Source organism: Artemia franciscana, chromosome 7 (assembly GCF_032884065.1).
Source record: "Artemia franciscana chromosome 7, ASM3288406v1, whole genome shotgun sequence".
Classification (NCBI taxonomy): domain Eukaryota; kingdom Metazoa; phylum Arthropoda; class Branchiopoda; order Anostraca; family Artemiidae; genus Artemia; species Artemia franciscana.
Window position 1 is genome coordinate 24,589,388 of NC_088869.1, and position 23,896 is coordinate 24,613,283.

At 36.4% G+C, this 23,896-nt stretch overlaps 1 protein-coding gene across 1 annotated transcript in view; it reads left to right on the forward strand.

Annotated features, from left to right (window-relative positions):
- LOC136029634 (nephrin-like) overlaps window positions 1-23,896 on the forward strand; it is a 225,769-nt gene that overhangs the window by 138,176 nt on the left and 63,697 nt on the right. The window contains exons 8-9 of the mRNA XM_065708135.1: window positions 5,825-5,955; window positions 22,384-22,543. Coding sequence (XP_065564207.1) covers window positions 5,825-5,955; window positions 22,384-22,543 — 291 coding nt within the window. The remainder of the gene's footprint in view (window positions 1-5,824; window positions 5,956-22,383; window positions 22,544-23,896) is intronic.

Genomic DNA, 23,896 nt, shown 5'->3' on the forward strand with positions numbered 1-23,896 from the left:
GGCCCTGTTCCTATATTTAACAGGGAAAAGTCCGGATTGACTACTCCTTCTTAATATATTTACATTCCAGATTAATATTTTGCTATTATGCCGTCAAGCTGAATCTTCCAGATCCTCGGCAATTTTATCCGTGGCCTCCACTTCACGCCACCTTGGTTCCTATTTTAATGCTTTCTCCACTTTCTATACTTTCGTTTTATACGTTTCATTGTTTTCATACTATCTATCACTCAAATAATTCTTGTACCAACCCCTTCTCCTGTCTATTAAACATAAAGTTTTTTCACTAATATTCCTAGCTGCATTCTTAGCTTTTCTCCCTAAGACACCATCAGCAAATTATTTTTTCTAAAATTATCCCAACCATCTTCCACTTTGTAAATGTTTAAACTCTCAACTTTAGTGTTCAACTGTTCCTGGAAAATTGCTCTCAAATTCTCATCCTGGAGTCTACCAACATCATAACTTTTTGGGGGGTAGTTACCCTTCTGAAATTTCAGCTTTGAAATTTCGACACTACTAGATGGTGATCTTTACTTTTAAAGTACTAACAACACTCTTATATACCCCAGTATCTTATATTGATCCTGCAAGTCTTCGGTTTACTATAACAGAATCATTAAGGTTTGCTGTCTTGCCATTACGTGAATGCCAACTTATGGACCATTTTATGACTAAACACAGTAATGGTTATAACTAGATTGTTATAGCTACAAAATTCCAAAAGTCTGTAGCCAATACTGTTTTCTTTTCCTACATCAAATTTACCTCCTCTAGGATACCGTCTATCCCTACTTCTACTGACCTGGGCGTAAAAATCTCCTGTTAGTAACATCATATATCTACCCGGGAATCCGTCTGTTTGCTCCTGTAACTGTAAGTAAAATTCATCTGAGTCACTAGTATCTCCGTCAACCGGTTCTACAGAGGCAAATACCACTATAACTGATACCCTGAACTTTTTGGTCATAAAATGAGCAATTATCATTTAGACCCTCGTAGCCTAAACAAAGCTTAGAAGCAAACAACTGTATACACCTAGCTATTCCCGTGGCTATTAATTGCACCAGTCCTTTGCAATTAGGCAGTACAAAATAAGAATTTATTTCCAACAAATACATTTAAGGAATATATAGTTATAAAGAATATAGATCCCCATTACACTTAGAAGATGTGTGCGTTTCAATTAGTTCATGGTAACGAACTGTAGTAAGAAGCGACCCGGCTCAATAGTAAATGAAACTCCAAAAAACGGAATTTTGATACTAATAGATACAACAAAAGAATTAGATTTTTACGATTATTTTTATGATGATATAAGTTTAATCAAATTTAGTCTTACCCATCAAAAGTTACGAGCCTGAGAAAATTTGCCTTATTTTCGAAAATACGGGGAAATTCATAGAATCTTAATGAAAATCACACTATCGCATTCAGCGTATCAGAGAACCCTACTGTAGAAGTTTCAAGCTCCTATCTACACAAATGGGGAATTTCGTATTCTTTGCCAGTAGACCGATCACGGGTGCGTGTGTTTTTTTTTCAGGAAAAAAAACAGAAAAACACCAGTTTTTTTATCCAGTGGTACTAGAATGTCATGAGAGGGCTCACTCTAACCGAAATTAAAGTTTCTAGTGCCATTTTTAAGTGATACCGAAAAAAAGGTTTTTGGTGACCTCAAAAAAATTGGAGGGCACCTAGACCCCCTCCCACTCCCAAAGTCAACGGATTAAAATTTTGAGATAGCCATTTTGTTCAGCATAGTCAAAAAACCTAATAACAATGTCTTTGGGTACGTCTTACTCCCTCAATGTCCAAGGGGGAGGGGCTGCTAGCTACAAAATTTTGAGATTGTAATTTTTGTTCAGGATAGTCGAAAAACATAATAACAATGTCTCTGGGCTGACTTACTCCCCCAGAGTTCCCGAGGAGGGTCTGCAAGTTACAAACTTTGACAAGTGTTTACATACAGTAATGGTTATTGGGAAGTGTACAGACGTTTTCAGGAGGATTTTTTTGGTTGGGAGGAGGGGGGTTGAGGGGAGGGGATTACGAGGGAGGATTTTCCATGGAGAACCTAGTCATGGGAGAAGAGCATTTTCATGAAGGGAGCACAGGATATTCTAGGACTATTTAAAAAAAAATATGGAAAAGTTTTTTCAACTAAAGGTAAGGAGCAGCATTAAAACTTAAAACGAACAGAAACTATTATGCTTATGTGGGGTTCATCTCCTCCTAAATACCTCACTCGTTACGCTAAAGTATTTTTAGTAATTTCAACTATTTATTCTACGGCCTTTGTGATTCAGGGGGTCATTGTTACAGAATTGGGACAAAATTTAAGCTTTAGTGTACAGAGCGAGGTATTAATGAGGGGGTGAACCCTCTCATATACGTAATAAAATATACAAATATAGAAGTTCGTTACTTACTTACTTACTTAATTACTTAAGTCCCGTCCATCCTCGCGGGACGTTTTGGGGCCACTTCCTTTGACAGGGCATGAACTAGGGCTCGGTACGTTGTTCTATCGTGTGCACTTCGGGTCAACTCTACGATGCGCTTTCGGTCAAAGTTTTCAATCCACCTCTTGCGAGGTCTTCCTCATGGTCGAGATCCGTCTATGGTTCCTTCGAGGGAGATTTTTGGTAGACGGTCGTGGTCTATTCTCTTGACATGCCCAAGCCATCGCAGTTGTTGTCGTTTGATTTTATTTAGGATCTAAACTATGATCTCCTCATATTATTTACAAATTGAACTCGACTAAGAAATATTCCAGCCGCCTTCTTAGTATTGCTAGATTAACAAGGGCTCTAAAACCTTCTACCCTAAAATTGTTATATAAAAGTGTTATCGAAAGAACTTTTCTTTATGAATTAGTGCAATCAGGACAACGAATACAAGGAAAGCCTTACTTTCAACTCAAAGGCCTTCCCTGATTTTGATTCCCAAGTCTTTTAAAATTGCTTCTAGTGGTGTCATAGCCGCAATTTCTGGTTTACTCCCAGTTGACTATCAGGCTATTGAAATATCAAACAGTTCGTGGTAAAGAACTGTAGTAAGGAGCGACCCGGCTCAATAGTAACCGAAACTCAAAAAAAATTGGAATTTTGATACCAATAGTTACATGAAAACAATCGCATTTTAATGCTGATTTTAAATATATAACTTTCATAAAGATTATTCTTACGTATCAAAACTTACGAGCCAGAGAAAATTTGCCACATTTTAGAAAATAGGAGAGAACATCCCTTAAAAGTCATACAATCTCAACGAAAATCACACCACCAGATTCAGCGTATCAGAGAACCTTATTGTAGAAGTTTGAAGCTTCTATCTACAAAAATGTGGAATTTCACATTTTTTACCAGAAGACAAATCACGGATGCGTGTTTATTTATTATTTTTTTCCTCAGGGGTGATCGTATCGACCCAGTAGTCCTAGAATGTCGCTAGAGGGCTCATTCTAACGCAAATTAAGAGTTCTTGGGCCCTTTTTAAGTGACCAAAAAAATTGGAGGGAACCTAGGCCCCCTCCCACACTCATTTTTCCCTAAAGTCACCGGATCAAAATTCTGAGATAACCATTTTATTCACCATAGTCGAAAATAACTATGTGTTTGGGGACAACTTACTCCCCCACAGTTCCCATGGGAGGGTTTGCAAGTTACAAACTTTGACCTGTGTTTACATGTAGTAATGGTTACTGGGAAGTGTACGGACGTTTTTAGGGGTATTTTTTTATTTGGGAGGGAGAGTTGAGGTGGAGGAGGATCTTTCCATGGAAAAACTTCTCATGGGGGAAGAGGCTTTCAATGAAGGGGGCGCAAGATTTTTTAGCATTATTTAAAAAAAAAACAGTGAAAAATAAATATCAAAAGTTTTTTTTCTACTGAAAGTGAGGACCAGCATTAAAACTTAAAACGAGCAGAAATTATTGCGCATATGAGGGGTTTACCTCCTCGTAATACCTTGCTCTTTAAGCTAAAGTATTTTAGTAATTTCAACTCTTTATTCTTCGGCCTTTTTGATTCAAGGGTCATTCTTAAAAAATTGGGATAGAATTTAAGCTTTAGTGTAAAGAGCGAGGTATCGACGAGGGGTGAACTCCCTCATATACGCAATAAAATCATATGAATATAGAAGTTCGTTACGTAAGTTAATTCGTAAATTACGTATATTTTTCACTAATAAAATGTTCGTAAAAAAATTAAAAGATCTAGTTGCCTTTTTAAGTAATCAAAAAATTGGAGGGCAACTTGGCTTCCTCCCTCTCTCCTTTTTTCTCAAAATCTTCCGATTAAAACTATGAGAAAACCATTTACCCAAAAAAATCATTAACATGCAAATTTAATTTTAATTATTTTTGTGCGGAGAGCCAAGATCAAAACATGCATTAATTTAAAAACGTCCAGAGTTTAAATAAAAAAACAAGTTTTTTTAAATGAAAGTAAGGAGCGACATTAAAACTTAAAACGAACAGAAATTACTCTGTATATGAAAGGGCTTTTCCTCCTCAACGTCCCGCTCTTTACGCTAAAGTTTTTTACTATTTTAAAAAGTGGAGTTAAGAGAAAGAGTCAAACTTTAGCGTAAAGAGTGGGACGTTGAGGAGGAAAAGCCCTTTTCATATACGGAGTAATTTCTGTTTCTGTTAAAATATGGAACCCCTCACCTTACTTAACCCAATTTATAACCGACCACAGTCACCTAAATTATTACCTATACAGAATTGGGAAAAGTGAAAGTTCACTCTGCGCATGTGGTGAAGTTGAAAATTGTTATGACCTTCTCTTTGAATGAGCTAATTATTTCTATTTCCTTGCTCGCTGCTGGTAAATAGTTTAAATGAGCTGTTAATCTTCTTTCCTTTCGCTTTGTTTTTTTTTTTCAGTGTCAGCAAAATCACACGGTCCTTAGTAATTTAATTTCTCATCGATACCATCCGATTTTATCAATGTTCATAATGGATATCTAAAATAATATATTTATTATTTAGGTCGTAGTCCTATTTTACTGTTTTTGCTTTGTTTTGTTTATTTCTCTTTTCTATTAGTATAATTTTACACTTTTTGTAGTTGTAGATTTGAAAAACCGGGTTCCCGGTTTAGTCACTAATATAGTATTTATCTATCTATCTAAGATAGCTCATTATTTTCAGATAAGGCCCTAACATTTTTGGCTGTTGGTCAGTAGTTTAACAAATCCAACATAAAAGAAGGGTACGATATTTTTCATAAGCATGAATGGATCAGTTAAGCTAAAATTATGTGCAGACTCAATATTTTTAAAATTATTTTTACTATTTTTTAGGAAATATAAATCCCATGAAACAAATAATTGCAAATTTTGGAGCAGCATAGAATGGTACATAAAAGAATGGTATGGTATTTTCCATAACCATGAATATATTGATTAAGTGACAGTTATGTGAAGACTCAATATTGTTAAAATATTTTTACTATTTTCTTAGGAAATATAAATCCCCTGGCACAAATAAATACAAATTTTGGAGCAGTAGAGCTTTAGCTTCTGTCAAACTCTAAATTTCAAAATTTTTTTTTTTTTCAGATTAACTCATAACAATTTTGACTCTTGTTCCGTAGTTTGAAAAATCCAACATAAAAGAATTGTACGGTATTTTCTATAACCATGAATGTATTGATTAAGTGAAAGTTATGTGAAGACTCAATATTGTTAAAATTATTTTTACTATTTTCTTAGGAAGCATAAATCCCCTGGCACAAATAAATACAAATTTTGGAGCAGTATAGTTTTAGCTTCTATCAAACTCTAAATTTCAAAATACTTCTTTTTTTTTCAGATAAGCCCATAACAATTTTGACTCTTGGTCAGTCGTTTGATATATCCAACATAAAAGAAGGAGATGATATTTTTCTCGATTGTTTTGTAAGGGCTAATCCTCCCTTCCATCGGCTACAATGGAGTCTGAATGTGAGTTAGTCTTAAGGAAAATCGACATCAGCTATTATAGCGCTACAAATAGTTATGTGCTTAAAACATTTTTCATTAGAACATGTAGAAAAATGGGTTGTCGAATTTAAGCCAAAATTAGATGAAAGAAAGGGTAGCTAATTGTGTTGCGAGAACAACACTTTGGTTTTGTCGTGTTTATTTCCTAGCATAACGATTTCAGCTTATTCCTAGAAAGTGGTAAGGGTCTAGCCTCTGCGGTTTTTACGTAAAGTGTGGACCTTAGGCCAGATTGATGAATATGACTTTACATTTTAAAAAGCTTCGTAGAGCTCTTGCCTGAGGCAAAAAAGGATGGTTTTTTGCTTGTCCTTGAGCCAGAACCTATAGTTTGTGAAGTAACTTGAAGTTTTATAGCCTGCGTCAGAGAAAACTATCCGAAGTTATGCAATCAAGCTTTCGTTTCATCGAACAATGTTTCTGCCTTCGAGTGGAAAGCTCCGTTCAAGCAGGCAGGCAGGCAGGCACCAATTTCAAATTGAAGACGGACTAAAATCTATAAGTGTTAAACATATGCGACAGTTACCTGGCCCCACAGCCAATATATCTTCTTTGAGTGATAAATAGAAAAATTTACAGAAACAGAAAAGTGGGGACCGAAAGTGCTGCCACCTATTGTTTCTACCCATTTCTGTTTGTGATTTCAGCTGAGTTTATCATTCGGTTTTTCGCACTTGGGATTGCGGTAGAGAAATGGTATCAGATATACCTGTTAAAGTTAAAAAATTCTCTCATTAATAAAGAAATTAGAGTTTATCCCTTGCTCTGTCTAAGTGATGACGTTAGAAACTTGGCCCACGGCAAAAAAAAAGTCAACTTTTGAACTAAGACAGATAGATTTTTTTTGACAGCAGTCGATAGCTCTTGATGAGCTGACAAAAGTATATGCCATCCATTTTTTGGTAAAAAAAATTCCTTCATGAGATATACCAGTTTCAAAGTTTAAAGGGGTAGAAAACTTCAGTAGTAAGGTACACACTAAAACCGAAAATAGGCCGATACAGAAATGGTATCAGATGACGATAGAAACTTGGCCTACGGCAAAAAAGTCGACTTTTGAACTAAGACAGATAGATTTTTTCTGACGGTAGTCAATAGCTCTTGATGAGCTGATCAAAGTATATGTCATCCGGTTTTTGGTAGAAAAATTCCTTCAAAAGATATACCAGTTTGAAAGTTTAAAAGGGTTGACAACTCCAGTAGTAAGGTACATGCTGAAACCAAAAATAGGCTGATACCGATTGTGAGACATATTGAAGAGTTTTAAGCAACAGTCGGCTGTTAGCTCATAATCATCTTCGGCAATGATGGGTCCGCGATTTTTGCTAGTTGGGGTACCTATTATTTGTTTCCGGTGTATTTGATGGTAAAACCAATTTGGTTCCAGTGGCAAGACATGTAGGGGACTTCTAAGTAATTATTGGCTGTTAGGCTACAATCATCTTCAGTGATGAGGGGTTTGCAACCTTTGCGAGTTGGTATACCTAGTATTTATTTTAAGATCCTTACAGATTAACAACTTCAGCGTTTGATCGAAGCGAGGAAACAAATCCAAAGTGTTGCTCTCGCAACACTTTACTTGGTAAAGCTGAACAAAGGCTACTGCAACACTATACGTTGCCCATACAACATAGATCTAGTTGTCATATTGTTGGTTTAATTAGGTCCATACCTGATCCAGTATTTTTGGGGTGATGCCTCTATACTCTTCTTCACAATTCCTCCTGAACAGGCTATCATATCTATATAAGATTCCTTATAAAAGAAGAGTTGGTGCCTTATTTGTATTTTTAATGGTCTAAAACGATTCCTACCATTATGGGTGATGGTAGGGGATGATTGGGGAATAGGTTTCACTTTGGATGTTTAATAGAAATGATATTGTGTTTAAGGCAATTTTGATGAAAATCTATAGAAGCAATTTCAGTCAGTGACTTTTTGGATTCCAAATAAAATCCATGAAAAATTATTTTTTCTAATTTTTTATCCAAATTTTTTATGGCCATGACATCTATTGGAGGAGGTTTATCAATCAGAGCTAAAACTAATGTAATAGGACAGGTAATATCTTAGCTTATCTTTTTGGGGCTCCGGTGTGATTTTAACCCCTTTGGAAGGGTTATCATCAAGCTATCTGTCAAAAAGTTGTTTTCGGAGGGTCAACCAAGTCAAAAGAAATATTAAAACAGTTTTTGCCTTTTCAGAATCTGGAATTGATTTCCCTCGGTAAGGAAGGAGGAAGGAATATCTCTAAACTCTATTCATACGCACATTAACCAAAGGAAGATGTCAGATACGAATTCATCTTGGTAAGCCACTGAGTTAGGTTCGCAGCTATGGCTTCTCATGGCCTCTAGCTGGTCTGACCTTTGTGGAACATTTTTTTATCCAGAATTGCTAGAGGGACCAGTGAAATTTATTCCACAACACTTGGTTGACAACTATAGTTATATTACCACGAGTTCAAACTAGACCAGGATTGCGACCCGGTGACAAAAAATCACTAGATTTTATGAATTTTTCAATTAATTTAGCAATTTTCTTCAATAATATAGCAGAAATAGCTATAAATCACTAGGGGTGGCAACCCTGAGCTCGACTGAACCAAATTGAGAGAAGAGTTACATTTCTGTTATCTGCATTTGGAACCATGGTCTATAGGGACTGGAAGTACATTTGCTATGGACGCTTAGATAGGAGTTTTACTGTTGTATTAGATGTTTTGAAAAAAAATAAGAATTACGCTGCAGCAAGTGTTACTTCACAAATGTCGTCTTTGATTCGCTGTTGCTGTAACTCAACACAGGACCTAGACCCTGGAAGTTTAGTTTCAAATAATTTGTTAACTAAAGGTAGCTTAATGACACACAAAAGATTTTATCTTTCAGTTTTGGTTTCACTGTCTATTACGCCAGCTGCCTTTGATCTTTCATGACATGAACAAGTTACCGGTTTTTGTTACTATCGCATTTCATGTAACCTTATGTTGAAGTTTGGTTTTATTTACTGTGAAATGCATTTAGTTTCGTTTAAATGGGACGTTGGATATATAAGTTTCCCAAAAAAGCTGTTTCATGTTGAGTATGTCAAATGCAATTTTCAAAGGATCATGTCCATCTTATCTTATTTTCAGCAGCGACTTAGCTTCAAAATCCCTCTGTAAATTCTTGGCAGTCTTTCAAATTAAATTTTAGATGATTTTATTCACATCTTCTAGAAAATATAAATTATTCTAATGTTCAATTTTAGAGGAGACTTTGTAATGAAGAAAGTTCTTATGAAGATAAGCTTTTGCATTAAGACGAATATAAAAATAAGATGAATGATCCAAATGAGATAGAGGAATAAAAATACAGAACAATAATTTTTAATATTTCTTTCTTTTGATTATAGTTGGAGGGCCATTTAAAAATAAGGTGTGTGATTTTCAGAGGAAAAGAGTTGGAGGACTAAAAATGAAAAAGAAAAGCTGAAACTATAGGAACAATACATGCTAACCATTCGTATTTGGCACAATAACACATAGTATGAGCCTGGTATATCGATATACTTACTGCATGTGCAACATTTAACGTTACTTCATGTTGGCAAAGACAGTCCACTAGCCGTATGGCAATTTTGAAAATGAAAGGCATTTTCTAACAGAACCACCATTTTTAGACATTGATCTGTCAGTCTCGAATTTGAACCTCGAGTCTCGAAGAATTTTCTTTTTTGGATATAAAACAATTTCGTCTTTACCTTCTCAGCCATTTTTTTTTTCAACAAAGGCTCATTTTCAATTATAATGAAAATATGAATTTTCAAAATAAGCTAAATTCGGCCATATGATTCGCGAAATTGAGTATGGAATATCATAGGCAGCGCAAAAGCGCTGCCTAAGAGCGATGTGCGCACAATGTATTATCTATTTTTGGCTTAGACACGCACTTTGTATCGAAGGGGTTGTCAAAGAAACTTCAAAAAGGACTAATTCGAAAGTAAATCGAAAGGGCTATTGGCCCTTTAGCAGTCGAAAGTGATTGGAGAGCAACTTAAACCCCTCCCAAACCCACCATTTTCCCAAACACATTCAATCAAAATTCTGAGATAGCCATTTAGATCAACGTAGTTGAAAGATCCGGAAATTATGTCTTTTAGGAGGACAACCCCTAGAGACCTCATGGCATGGGTTGTAAGTTATGGCCAGGAGACATAGGCCTATAAGATCTATATAGAAAGGATGATCGTATAAACTTCGGAAGGGGCTCATTCAATTGCTAATCAGAAGTTTTAGTGCTCTTTTCGACATTAAGAGTGATCGGAGGCTGGATGCCCCACAACCGTGCATTTTCCCCAAATGTAGCTGATAGAAATTTTGAAATGACCATTTGTTGTTGTAGGATCTTCAAAAAGGGCTCATTCAATTGGAAATTGAAATGGCTGGTGCTCTTTTTAATAGTCGAAAGTGATTGAAAGGTAATTAGTCCCACTCCCACGCCGCCAACACATCCATTCAAAATTTCAAGATAGTCATTTTGTTCAGTGTAGTTAAGGGATCCCGCAAATGATGCATTTGAGGATGACGACCCCCTAGAGTCCTCAGGACAAGGGTTGTAAGTAATGCCCGGGGGCATATAAGGTTTATATAGAAAGAATGATCGTATAAACTACAAAAGGGGCTGATTTCATTGCTAATCAGAAGTTTTAGGACCCTTCTTGAGATTCAGTGTGCTGGGAGGGTAGATGTCATCCCCCGTCGTATTTTCCCGAAATATGTCTGATAAAAATTTTGAGATGGCCATTTGTTGTAATAGAAAATTTGAAAAGGGCTCATTCGATTGTTAGTTTAAAGGACTTTTGCCTTTTCTGATAACCAAAAGTAAATGGAAGGTAACTAACACCCCTTCCACGCCTATCAATTCTCCAAACACATCCAATAAAAATTTTGGAATAGAAATTTTGTTCAATGATGTTGAAAGGTCCGGAAATTATGTCTTTGAGGATGTCACCCCTCCCCTCCAGCCCTCTGGGCAAAGCTTGTAAGTTATCCCCAGGGAGCACATAAGATTTATATAGAAAATGTGATCAAATAAACTTCGGAGGTGGTTCATTGGCTAGGTAACCAGAAGTTCTAGTGGGATTTTTAAGATTCAGAGTGATCGGAGGGTGGATACCCCTCCCTCCTCGTATTATCGCTAAATACAAATTATAGAAATTTTGAGATGGCCATTTGTTGTGGCAAAAACTTCGGAAAAGGCTGATTCGTTTGGAAATGAAAGGGGCTAGGGCCCCTTTTAATAGTCAAAAGTGATTGGAGGAGAACTAATCTCCCTCAAACGCCCATTATTTTTGAGACATTGTTCAAAAAATAGTCCAAACTACACATAATAAGCCCTTTGGGGTGAACAGAATCCCCCGGAGTCTTCGGGTAAGCGTTGTAAGTTATGCCCTAGGGGCATGTAAGGTTTTTATGATGGGGTGGTCGTGGTCAGGGCCGGAAATGAATGATTATAACGATTCGACCCAATTTGGCCCCACGTTTGAAAGGGACCCACGTTTAAAAGGGCCCCGCACTGCCATGAGAATGGACAGTTGATTTTCAAAATTGTGAAATATTCTTAACAGTTCCAGTAAGCTTTGCTAGAGATCATTTTCCGGGCTAAAACCAATAAGAAAACCTATCTGATATAAACATCAAACCAGGATAGACTAAGTAATGTAGAGTTTAAAACCGTTTTAGAAGCATTTGCAGGGAAAAAAATTAGAAAAATGTAATTCATCGCCCATATTTGGTGATGAAAATTTCAAAAGGTATTTTAAGCAGTTTCATGATATATAGGGGACACAAACGTAAGCACAAAATCATTAAAAAAAGAACAAAAGATCGCAAAAACATAAGCTGAACTGAACAAACTGGACCATCAAGTGTGACAAGATCAAGAGAACGACCCTTATAAACTTGAATGTTCGGCTGATATTGAATAATCAAGACCATCAAAAGGGAAAAGGCCAATCCAAGCAGCTGAGGCAAAAGGCACCAACAAATTTCTAATCCAATTATAAATGAAAATACAGATGAAAGAAATGTATAGTTAGAATATTAGCGAAACCGACGTTTAGAATAAGTCAAAAATGAAACTGAATAACATAGAAATGTGCAGTGAAAATATAAGTTGAAGCAAGAATCATAACGACTTAAAAACAAAAGCAAAAAAAATGCAGTTACTAGACATGTGACAATGATGATCAGAACGAATCAAAACAAAAAGAAAAATAGAGAAAATTGGTCTCAAAGGACATGCGACAATCAGGATAAAGAAATATACAGTTAGAAGATAATCAGCAGCAAGAATTACTTTCAACAGTGAGAATCAGAATGCGTCAAAAATAAAATTGAAGAACAAAGAATTGTAGGGTAGCAGACACTCTATAGCGAGTATCAGAAAGTGTCGAAAACGGCAGTGAAGGACAAAGAACTGTACCGTTAGAACAAAGCGAGAATTAGAAAGAGTCAAAAATGAAAGTGCAAAAGTAGAATATATTATGTTTGAAAAACAGCACCATCTCAATCTCCGATGCCAACAAACTGTGACGTAAAGCCCAGTAAAAACCTATAAAGATGTCGTAAACTACACAAGTGTTATTTACAAGTCATTGGGACCCTTCAACTCTGTATGTATTCATTGTGGTGTCATCCGTTATACCACAGGAAAAGTAGCCAACAAAGATGGTTTACTTGGGGGCCGTTGCCTGCTTGGTTTAACTGCATTCCCGCATAAAAAATTTCCAAATGAAATTATTTGGCCTGTTATAGTACATCAGTTACTTTCTAAAAACTTCCACAAACAGGCACAAAACCGGGACTCATGCTTTGGTTTAGTTTCATTCAACGTAATCGTTCAGCTTCAAAATACCTGAACAGATTTATTAAAAAATCACTTTAGCGGTACACCCATCAAAGACCCTAAAGATGATTTTGAACCATATTCATATGGCCAAAAATACTTTTAAGACCTCAATGGAGATGTTAAAATTCACCTTTCCCATCTTTTAAATTATTAGATCATTCGTAACACAACAGATCTCTTGGAAAAATTATTGCCAGACACAAACAGCTATGCTAAAGGTCACATGAAAATGTGATATATATATATATATATATATATATATATATATATATATATATTTTGGGTATATAAGGTATATATAGAAAGGGTGATCGTATTCACCCTTGATAATCAGAAGCTTTTGTGCCCTTTTTGAGATTCTGAGTGATCGGAGAGTGGATACATCCCCCACAAACACCTCGTATTTTCCCATAATGCATCTGATGGAAATTTTGAGATGGTCATTTGTTGTCCTAGAAACTTCAAAAATAGATCAATCGATTGAAAATTGAAGAACTACTGCATTTTTAATTGTCAAAAGTGATTGGAGGCCAACAAGCCCCCATCCAATGCCCACCATTTTCCAAAACACATCCAATTAAAACTTTGAGATAGCCATTCTGTTCAACGTAATTGACAGGTCCGAAAATTTTGTCTTTTAGTATGACAACCCCCGCCCCCAAAGTTCTCAGGGCAAGGGTTATAAGTTATGCCATGTTCGCATATAAGGTATCATAGACAGTATAATTCGGCTCTCTAAGTAAAGAGCGACGTGGGTACAGTGTGTTATTTATATTTTTCTTTTTTTTAGACCGGGGTACTTCGTATCGAAGGAGTTGTCATAAAAACTTGTAAAAGAGCTCATTCGATTCGGAATTGAAAGGGCTAGTGCCATTTTTAATTGTCAAAAGTAACTGGAGGGCAACTAAAATTCTGAGATAGCCATTTTGTCATACGTAGTTGAAAGGTCTGATCATTATGTATTTGAGGATGACAAAACCCCTACAGCGCTCAGGGCAAGGGTTGAAAGTTATGCCCATGCGTTATATAAGGTTTAAATAGAAATGGTTATCATATAAACTTTGGAGGGGGCTTATTGGATTGCTAATCAGAATTTTTAGTTCCATTTTTAAGATTCTGAGTGATGGAAGGGTGGAAGCCCCCCCCCCAAACGTTGAGTTTTCTCGAAATGCATCTAATAGAAATTTTGTCTTTTCTGATGGTCATTTGTTGTCGTAGAAACTTCAGAAAGAGCTCATTCGATTGAAAATTGAAGGAATACTGGATTTTTAATTGTCAAAAGTGATTGGAGGCCAACAAGCCCCCATTCAATGCCCAATTAAATTCCTTCGTATCGAAGGAGTTGTCGTAAAAACTTGGAAAAGAGCTCATTCGATTCGGAATTGAAAGGGCTAGTGCCATTTTTAATTGTCAAAAGTGACTGGAGGGCAACTAAAATCCCTCCCACGCCCACCACTTCCCCAGGAACGTCCACTCAAAATTTTGAGATGGCCATTTTGTTAAACGTAGTTGAAAGCTCTGATCATTATGTACTTGAGGATGACAATACCCCTACAGTGCTCAGGGCAGGGGTCGAAAGTTATGCCCTTGCGGCATATAAGGTTTAAATAGAAATTATTATCGTATAAACTTCGGAGGGGGCTTATTGGATTGCTAATCAGAATTTTTAGTTAAATTTTTAAGATTCTTAGTGATGGAAGGGTGGACGCCCTCCCCCCAGACCTTGAGTTTTCTCGAAATGCATCTAATAGAAATTTTGTCATTTCTGATGGTTAGAATCTTCAGGAAGAGCTCATTTGATTAAAAATTGAAGGACCACTGCATTGTTAATTGTCAAAAGTAATTGGAGGGCAACTAACCTCCCTCCAACGCCCACTTATTTCCCCAGCATATCCAATCCAAATTTTCAGATTGCTATTTTGTTCAATGTAAACCACAGGTATGGAAATTATGTCTTTGAGGATGACAACCCTCTCAGAGCCCTCGAGGCAAGGGATACGATCACCCATATAGAATGGATGATCGTATAAATTTTGGAGTGGCTCATCGGATTGGTAGTCAGAAGTTCTAGTACCCTTTTTAAAATTCAAGGTTATCGGAGGTTCGACAGCCTCACCCTTCCCTCACGCTTCGCATTTTGCTGAAATGTATCTGATAGAAATTTTGACATGGTAATATTTTGTCGTAAAAACTTCAAAAAGAGTTCTGAAAGGTTTTTTGAAAGGTCTGATTGAAAGGTTTGGAAATTATGTCTTTCAAAATGACAACCCCACCCCTAAGCCCTTATGGCAAGGGTTTTAAGCTACATCCTGGGAGCAGATAAGGTACATATAGATAGGTTAATCGTATAAACTAAGGAGGGGGCCAATTTGATTGGTAATAAAAATTTTAGTGTCCTTTTTAAGATTGAGAGTAATGGAAGGGTGGATATCCCTCCCAAACCTCGTATCTTCCCGAAATGCATCTGATAGAAATTTTGAGATGGCCATTCGTTGTCGTAGAAACTTTGAAAAAGGCTCATTCGATACGAAATTGAAAGGTCTAGTAAACTTTTTACTGGTCAACAGTGATTGGACGGCAACAAGCCCCCACCCTCCTCCCCACGCTCATCAATTCCCAAAACACAACAAATTAAAATTTTGAAATAGCCATTTTTCAGCGTAGTTGAAAGGTCTGGATATAATATCTTTGACAACCCCCATACCTTCTCAAGACCTTAACATAATTTGGAATTTACTGAAAAAAAAAATAGCCGTGGAGTGTCAATTTAATGCAAATACACTGATATATATTCCTTAAAGTTTTGATAGTTTTTTTTTTTATTTATTAAACTTAAAAAAGTGAAAACATTGTAAACCTTTTCGGTCGTTTAATGTCGTAGGATAAAAGGATTAGAGTGGCTTTAGAGTCTTCAACAAGAAAGAGAACGCTAAAGAGATATTTTTATTTAAAAAAAAACGCACGACAGAAATTTTGGCTCTAAAATAAGATTAATAATTGATAATTATACATTATGGCTATTTTACCTATTAAGCTTTTATATTAAGAAATCTGTACTGCTTTTATGTGCTATATTACTGATATTTTGAAATAGCCATTTGTTCAAAAGCGGTTCAAAGATCACATAGAAAGACCTTTCAGATTGACACAACCCCCCCCCCCCCAGAGTGTAGCGGCCAAGGTTGTAAATTATGCCCCGTTTGAATTTTAGAATAAGCTCATTTTATTTGATATATGTAGTTTTAGTTCCTTTTTTAAAGTCAAAATTGATGTAGAGCAACTACCATTCCCCCCTGACAACCTGTTTTTCTAAAACGTATACAATCAAAATTGTGAGATAGCCATTTTGTTCACAATAGTCCAAAAAGCATATAACAATGGCTTCAAGGTGGACACAATTCTCCACAGCCCAGGTGCAAGGGTTGTAAGTTATGCCCCGGGCATGCAAGGTTTTTATCTAACAGATGGTCGTATAAACTCTGGATCGGATGTGGCTCGTTCTATTGGAAACAGGAAGATCTAGTGCCCTTTTTAAGAGTAAAGAGCGAAAAGAGGACAACCAGCCTACCTCCACAATCATACCAATCCCCAAAACACATCCGATCAAAATTTTAAGAGAATTATTTTATTCAGTATTATTGAAAGGTCCAGTGATCTTGTGTTTACAGGTTAAGACCTGTAAGTTTGGCTATTCGTTCCTTGGTTACATTAAATAAAAAAAACAAGTTTTTTTAACTGAAAGTAAGGAGCGACATTAAAACTTAAAACGACCAGAAATTACTTCGTATATGAAAGAGGCTGCTTCCTCATCAACGCCCCGCTCTTTACGCTAAAGTTTGACTCTTTCTCTCAATTCTTCTTTTTAAAACAGTAAAAAACTTTAGCGTAAAGAGCGGGGCGTTGATGAGGAAGCAGCCTCTTTCATATACGAAGTAATTTCTGGTCGTTTTAAGTTTTAATGTCGCTCCTTACTTTCAGTTACAAAAACTTTTTTTTTTATTTAATTTCTGAACGTTTTTGAATCAATGCATGTTTTGATTTTGGCTCTCCGCAGAGGAATAATTCAAACAAAATTTGCATTTTTTTTTTTTTTTGGCTAAATGGCTTTCTCATAATTTTGATCAAATGATTTTGAGAAAAAAAGAGCGGGGGAGGAAGCCTAGTTGCCCTCCGATTTTTTGGTTAATTAAAAAGGCAACTAGAATTTTTAATTTTTTACGAATATTTTTATTAGTAAAAGATTTACGTAACTTATAAATTAGCTTACGTAAAGAACTTTTGTATTCTCATATTTTTATTACATATATGAGGGGGCTCGCCCCCTTGTCAGATCCTCGCTCTTTACACTAAAGCTTAAATTTTGTCCCAATTCATTAAGAATGACCCAGGAATCACAAAAACCGTAGAATAAATAGTTGAAATTACTAAAAATACTTTAGCGTAAAGAGCGAGGTATTAGGAGGAGGGGAGCCCCTCAAATGGATAATAATTTCTGTTGGTTTAAAGTTTTAATGCTGCTCCTTAATTCCAGCTGAAAGAACTTTTTCATATTTATTTTTTCATTGTTTTTTTTTTAAATAATGCTAGTAAATCCTGCGCTCTCTTCATGGAGATTTTCTTCCCCCATGACAAATTATCGATGGAAAGTTCCCCCAGCATATCCCCCTCTTCTCAACCCCTCCCCCAACCAAAAAAATCCTCCTGAAAAGGCCTGTACACTTCCCAATAACCATTGCTATGTGTAAGCACTGGTCAAAGTTTGTAACTTGTTGCCCCTCCCACGGGGACTGTGGGGGAGTAAGTCGTCCGCAAAGACATAGTTATAAGGTTTTTCGACTACGCTGAATAAAATGGCTATCTCAGAATTTTGATCCGTTGACTTTGGGAAAATAATTAGCGTGGGAGGGGGCCTAGGTGCCCTCCAATTTTTTTGGTCACTTAAAAAGGGCACTAGAACTTTTCGTTTCCGTTAGAATGAGCCCTCTTGCAACATTCTAGGACAATTGGGTCGATACGATCACCCCTGGGAAAAAAAACAAAAAAAAAAAAAAAAAACAAGAAAACAAATAAACAAATAAACACGCATCCGTGATCTGCCTTCTGGCAAAAAATACTAAATTCCACGTTTTTGTAGATAGGAGCTTGAAACTTCTACAATAGGGTTCTCTGATACGCTGAATCTGGTGGTGTGATTTTCGTCAAGATTCTATGACTTCTAGGGGGCGTTTCCCCCTATTTTCTAAAATAACGCAAATTTTCTCAGGCTCGTAACTTTTGATGGGTAAGACTAAACTTGATGAAACTTATATATTCAAAATCAGCATTAAAATTCGATTCTTTTGATGTAGGTATTGGTATCAAAATTCCATTTTTAGAGTTTTGGTTACTATTGAGCCGGGTCGCTCCTTACTACAGTTCGTTACCACGAACTGTTTGATACTGTAAATATCACTGAGAAAGGTATTCATATTTGAACTTCATTTTCCAAAAAGACGAAAGGAAAACAGGTGAATCTTAGAGAATCAATTTTAAAACATGTCATGTGTTTACGAATTATCAAAAGGGCCTAACTCCTGAACGACTGGGTTAATCGATTTGGAGCTTTCAGAAAATGACTAGGGACGTGATCAGAAAGGGATTTTTTGTATACTACCACTGCTACTACAATTACCGCTAGTCCCCGACGTCACAGCTATAAATGAAGGCCGACGCGATCATAGTTGACTGGGAACATTTATTTTTTGATCAGTCTTTCTCAAATCCTACCTTTAATTTACAGCAGATTTGAGCCTATTCATGAGGTAGAAACTTCGCGAGTCGCTGGCTGGACGCTGGTATTCTTCGTTACTCATTCAAGAGAAACGGAAGTCTGGTAGAAAAGGAATGGGTGTGGCATTTCAGAATCCTTGTAGAATAGTTGAAATATCTAACAGCTTTGTATTCATAACAAAATGAATCGTCAAAATAGTAGTATTTTTATTCGTCAAAAACTACTATATACAAAACCACTGTATTCAAAAAATCGAAAAAAAAAACTCCTTCAGGTAAACTTCAGAAGTATATTAGAACAGCGGAATCTGGCTATAGTTATTGTGAGTGAAAATCAACCTATCCACTCTATATGGACATCCCTTCTATGTCACTATCATAGTCACTACCAGGCATACAATCAAAAATAGTCTTTTTGTGATCACACTAGTTGCAGGAATATATAATAACTTAAAGCTTTCCTTAACAGCTCATTCGATTGGAAATTGAAAGGGCCAGCACCATTCTTAATAGTCAAAAGTGATTGGAGGGGAACAGATCTCCCTCCCACACCCACTGTTTCCCCAAACATATAAAACCAAATTTTGAAATAGTCATTTTGTTCAACGTAATTTAAAGGTCTGGAGACTATGTCTTCCAGGATAACAACCCCCCCCCTACAGCTCTCAGGATAAGGGTCTTAGGTTATTCCCTGGGGGCATATAAGGTACATATAGAAAGGGTAATCGGATAAACTCTGGTAGGGGGGTTTGGATTGGCAGCCAGAAGTTCTAGTGCCCTTTTAAAGATTCAGAGTGGGTGGAGGGTGGATACCCTCCAACACACCTTGAGTTTTCACGAAATGCATCGGAAAATAATTTAAAGATGATCATTTGTTGTCTTAGAAACTTCGAAAACGGGTCATCCGATTGGGAATCTGAAAGGGCCACCGCCCTTTTCTATAGTTGAAAATGATTTGAGGGCAACAAACTCCCATTTCCCCATACACTTCTACCTAGACTGTATTCTATCCTACACTCTATTCTAAACTACCATTTCCCCATACACTTTTAATCAAAATTATGAAATAGCCATTTTGTTCCACTGAAAGGAGTATTGAAAGGGCGAGTTACCTTTTTAATAGTTGCAAGTGATTAGAGGGCAACAAACCTCCCTCCAACACCCACTATTTCCCCTAACGTATCCAATAATAATTTTGAAATAGCCATTAATTTCAAGGCTTGGAACTTATGTCCTTTAGGATGAACCCCCTCCTCCAAATGGCTATGTCCGACTCCATGTGCCAGTTCCCTTTTTAATTGTCGAAAGTGATTCGAGGGCAACAAACCCCCTCTCACGCCCACCATTTCTCCAAACACACCTAACCAAAATTTTGACTCGCCATTTTGTTCAATATCATTGAAAGGTGTGGAAACTATGTGTTTAAGGATGACACTCCCCCCCCCCTCCCGCACTCTTCAGGGCAAGTTGTTTAAGGTACGTCCTGGGAGCATATAAGGTACATATAGCAATTGTGATTGTGTAGACATCAGAGAGGGTTTACTGGATTAGTAATCAGAAGTTCTAGTGTCCTTTTTATGATTCAGAGTGTTCGTGGGTGGATACCCCCGCACTCTTCGGGTTTTCCCAAAATCTATCCGATAGAAATTTTTAGATGACTATTTTTTTCTTGGAAACTTCAAAAACAGCTCATTCGACAGGAACTGCAAGGGCAAGTAACTTTTTTAATAGTCGAAAGTGAGTAGAGGGCAACTAACCCCCCCCCCCACTCCCACCATTGCCCCAAACACATCCGATCAGAATTTTGAGATAGTCATTTTGTTTAACGTAAATGAAAAGTCCGGAAATTATGTATTTAAGGATTTCAACCGCACCCTCTCCCACAACCTTTAGGGCAAGGGTTGTAAGCTATACCCTGGGGGTGTATATAGGTGGCTCACTGGATTGGTAATCAGAATTTCTCATACCCTTTGCCAGATTCAGAGTGATTAGAGGGTGGTTGACCTCCCCCCTCACTCCACACACCTCATATTTTCCCAAAATCCATCTGACAGAAATTTTTAGACGGTCATATGTTGTCGAGGAAACTTCGAAAAAGGCTTATTTGATTGGAAATTGAAAGGACTAGTGCTCTTTGTATTAGTCAAAAGTGACTGAAGGGCGACAACACCCCCCACGCCCATTAATTCCCAAAACGCATCTAACCAAAACTTTGAGATAGCCATTTTGTTCAGCGTAGTTGAAAGTTCTGGAAATTATGTCTTTCACAACCCCCATACCTTTTCAAGACCAGAACATAATTTGCACTTTACTGAATAATGTAATGTTTACACTTGTTTTTACTCGCTTAAAATGTTTTTACTAGATATATGGAGGCAGAAGTCCTCCCCTTTGCGCTTCAGTCACAGCGCGAGTGTCTGGTGCCCTGTTTAAGAGTAACAAAAGATTGGAGGGCAAGCAGCCCTTTTAATAAATTTAAATAAATAAAAAAAGCGTAAGTGTATCCAGGTAGTCAAATATTATAGATAGAATCTTTTGGGAATGATATTAAGTTTTATTTTTCAGGTCAACTTCAGAAGCTATAAAATTAAATTAAAAATTATACTGTTTGTGTCAGGAATAAAAATTGTTGAAAAAGTTTCTCCGACATACAAATAGCAGCCCATGCTATGATTTTACAGAAAAAAAAACTGAAAAGGTGTACAATTCAATTTGTTCATGAAAAAGACTAGGTCAATAAGAAATGAACAAAAGTTTATTAAAAAAAACTTTTTCCACTTGAAAAATTCTTTTCAAAGAAAAGTAAAGAGCTCCATTAAGCCAAGAATGAGGAAAAATAAAGTCAAATCTTTTTCCTAGCTTACAACTACCACAAATGACTGTCAACAAGTAAATTAAACTTAAAACGAACTTAAATTACAATAAATAGCCGAGTAAAACTCAAAATGAGCAAATGAGTAGGGCTGATACTCCCCTTGCCTTCAAGACCAGAGGACAATTCGTGCTTTACTGAAAACAAAATACGTTTGAGATATTTTCACCTTTCTTACTTTCAAAAATGAAAAATTATCAAAACCTTAAGGGAATAAATGTCAGCATATGTCAATTAAACTGACAATCCATGGTCTTTTTTCTTTCTTTTTTTTAAGTAGAGGGCAAATTGTGTTCTGGTCTTGCGAAGGCATGGAGGTTATCAGCCCTACTCATCTTAATTTCTGCTTTTTTTTAGTTTCACTCGTCTGTCAATTGTAATTTCTGTTCGTTTTGAGTTTCATTTATTTGTTGATGGTGATTTGTGCTAGTTTTACGCTTGGAAACTCATTTGACTTAATTGTTGCTCATTCTTGGCTTAATGGAGCTCTTTGCTTTTCTTTGAAAAACTTGTCTATTGGAAAAAGTTTTTTAAATTAATTCCTTATAACCAGGCATAGGGATATGTAGGCAGAAAATAGAACCAAGCAGTTTGTGGAAACTTTAAGCAATCAAAAATGCTTTCAGTAAAGCATTAGTAAAAACTGTGGCGTATACTGCTGGGTATGAGGCATCCCTGTCATATACAGGATAGTTTGTGTTTTTTTAAGTTTTATTCCGCTCTTAACTTTCATTTGAATAAACTTATTGTTTTAAATTTAGTTCATTGTTAGAACGTACCGAGAGACTAATTTGAATGATATAAAATGATGTTTTGTTGTTAATAAAGGTTTTAGCAAATTCAAATTTTCGATTTTAGGGATCTACACTCAATCACAGTGTACAACATGGTGTTATAATGTCCAACCAAAGTTTGGTGCTAAGAAACCTTACAAAATTATATACTGGATCATATGTATGCAGTGCCCTCAACAATGAAGGTGAAGGAGTCAGCAACGAGTTCGAAATTAGGGTACAATGTGAGTATAAGTATTTGACCCGGATGTTTTATTGGCTCATTATTTAAATGGATATGGCAGTGTATGTTTAGTGTCAAAACATTTTGTATTTAGCACAGTTTTTATTTTAGGTAGAGTCAGAAGTAGCACAGTCTAGATCCGGAGAGTAAGGTGGAGGTGGACATACAGAAACTTTTTTGCCAAAAAACTCTCGAATTAGAAGTGATGTTTGGAGTTTCGTTTTGTTCGACACTCAAAGGTCTGGGAAATACTTTGACACTCAATCATCTTGTTTACAAATTATCTGTTAAAGTGCTTTGCACGAGCCCATGCAAGATTTCAAGATCTTCAGAGAGCTCTCGAATAGTCAATTGCCTGTTTGAACAAATTATTTTTCCAATTTTTTCGACAAATTTTGATGTTGAAGGACGTACGTCGACCGTATCTCGTCTTCAACCGACTAATTTCCGCTTTGAAATCGCTCGTAGTATTTGTAAATGGTCTTCAAAGTCACCACGTAATTGCCATATAGTGCATTTAACATTTCAAGAGCCTCTTTGGCGCTTTTATGCAACACGAAACAAAATTTGATATTAAAGCATAGCACAAAATATTTGCAACCGACACAACAAAAAAGTTTCACTGGGTCAGCTATGGAACTGCTGGAAGTCGACTGACAAGACGAGTCACAACTTGCTCAAACTCGAAATCTGTCATCTCAAGGGATTTGGTCGATAGGACGCATGATTTCGAATGGGTGGTAACGTCGACAGTTTCTAGTAAAAAAATTTAATCACCGTATTTTTTTTTATAACTTGATGCTAACAAAATAAAACTTAATGCTAACGTGTAGTTTAAAATCCATTATGCTTAACAGAAACAATAGACACAAGTTCACAGAACCGGCTCTTGGACTACTGGATGCTGACTGACAAGACAAGTCACAACTTGCTTAAACTCGATACCATTAATTTCAAGGTATTAAATTATAGGTCACATTATTTCAAATAAGCGTAACGTCAGCAGTTCCTATTAAAAAAATTCCTCACCATATTTCTTTTATCCGTGTTTAGAAAAATTATGATAAATTCATTTTATTTTTTTGAGGGTCACCCAAAAAGTACATTGTATAAAAGCAAACCAGTTTAACTAAATTTGTAGGGACAGTATGACCTTATGCACTTCGTTTTCTTCGAAAATTTCTAGTTAATGAAGGGGGGTGGTATGGATTTCATTTTAAAGTAGATGGACGTTACTGAAGCGAATCTAGCTAAAGTCAGCAAAGAATAAACAAATACTAAAAAGAAAAGGCAGAAATGATTAATTTGGATTTATCGGACTACAGCCTCTTGCCTCTTGCATTTTGATACTCTA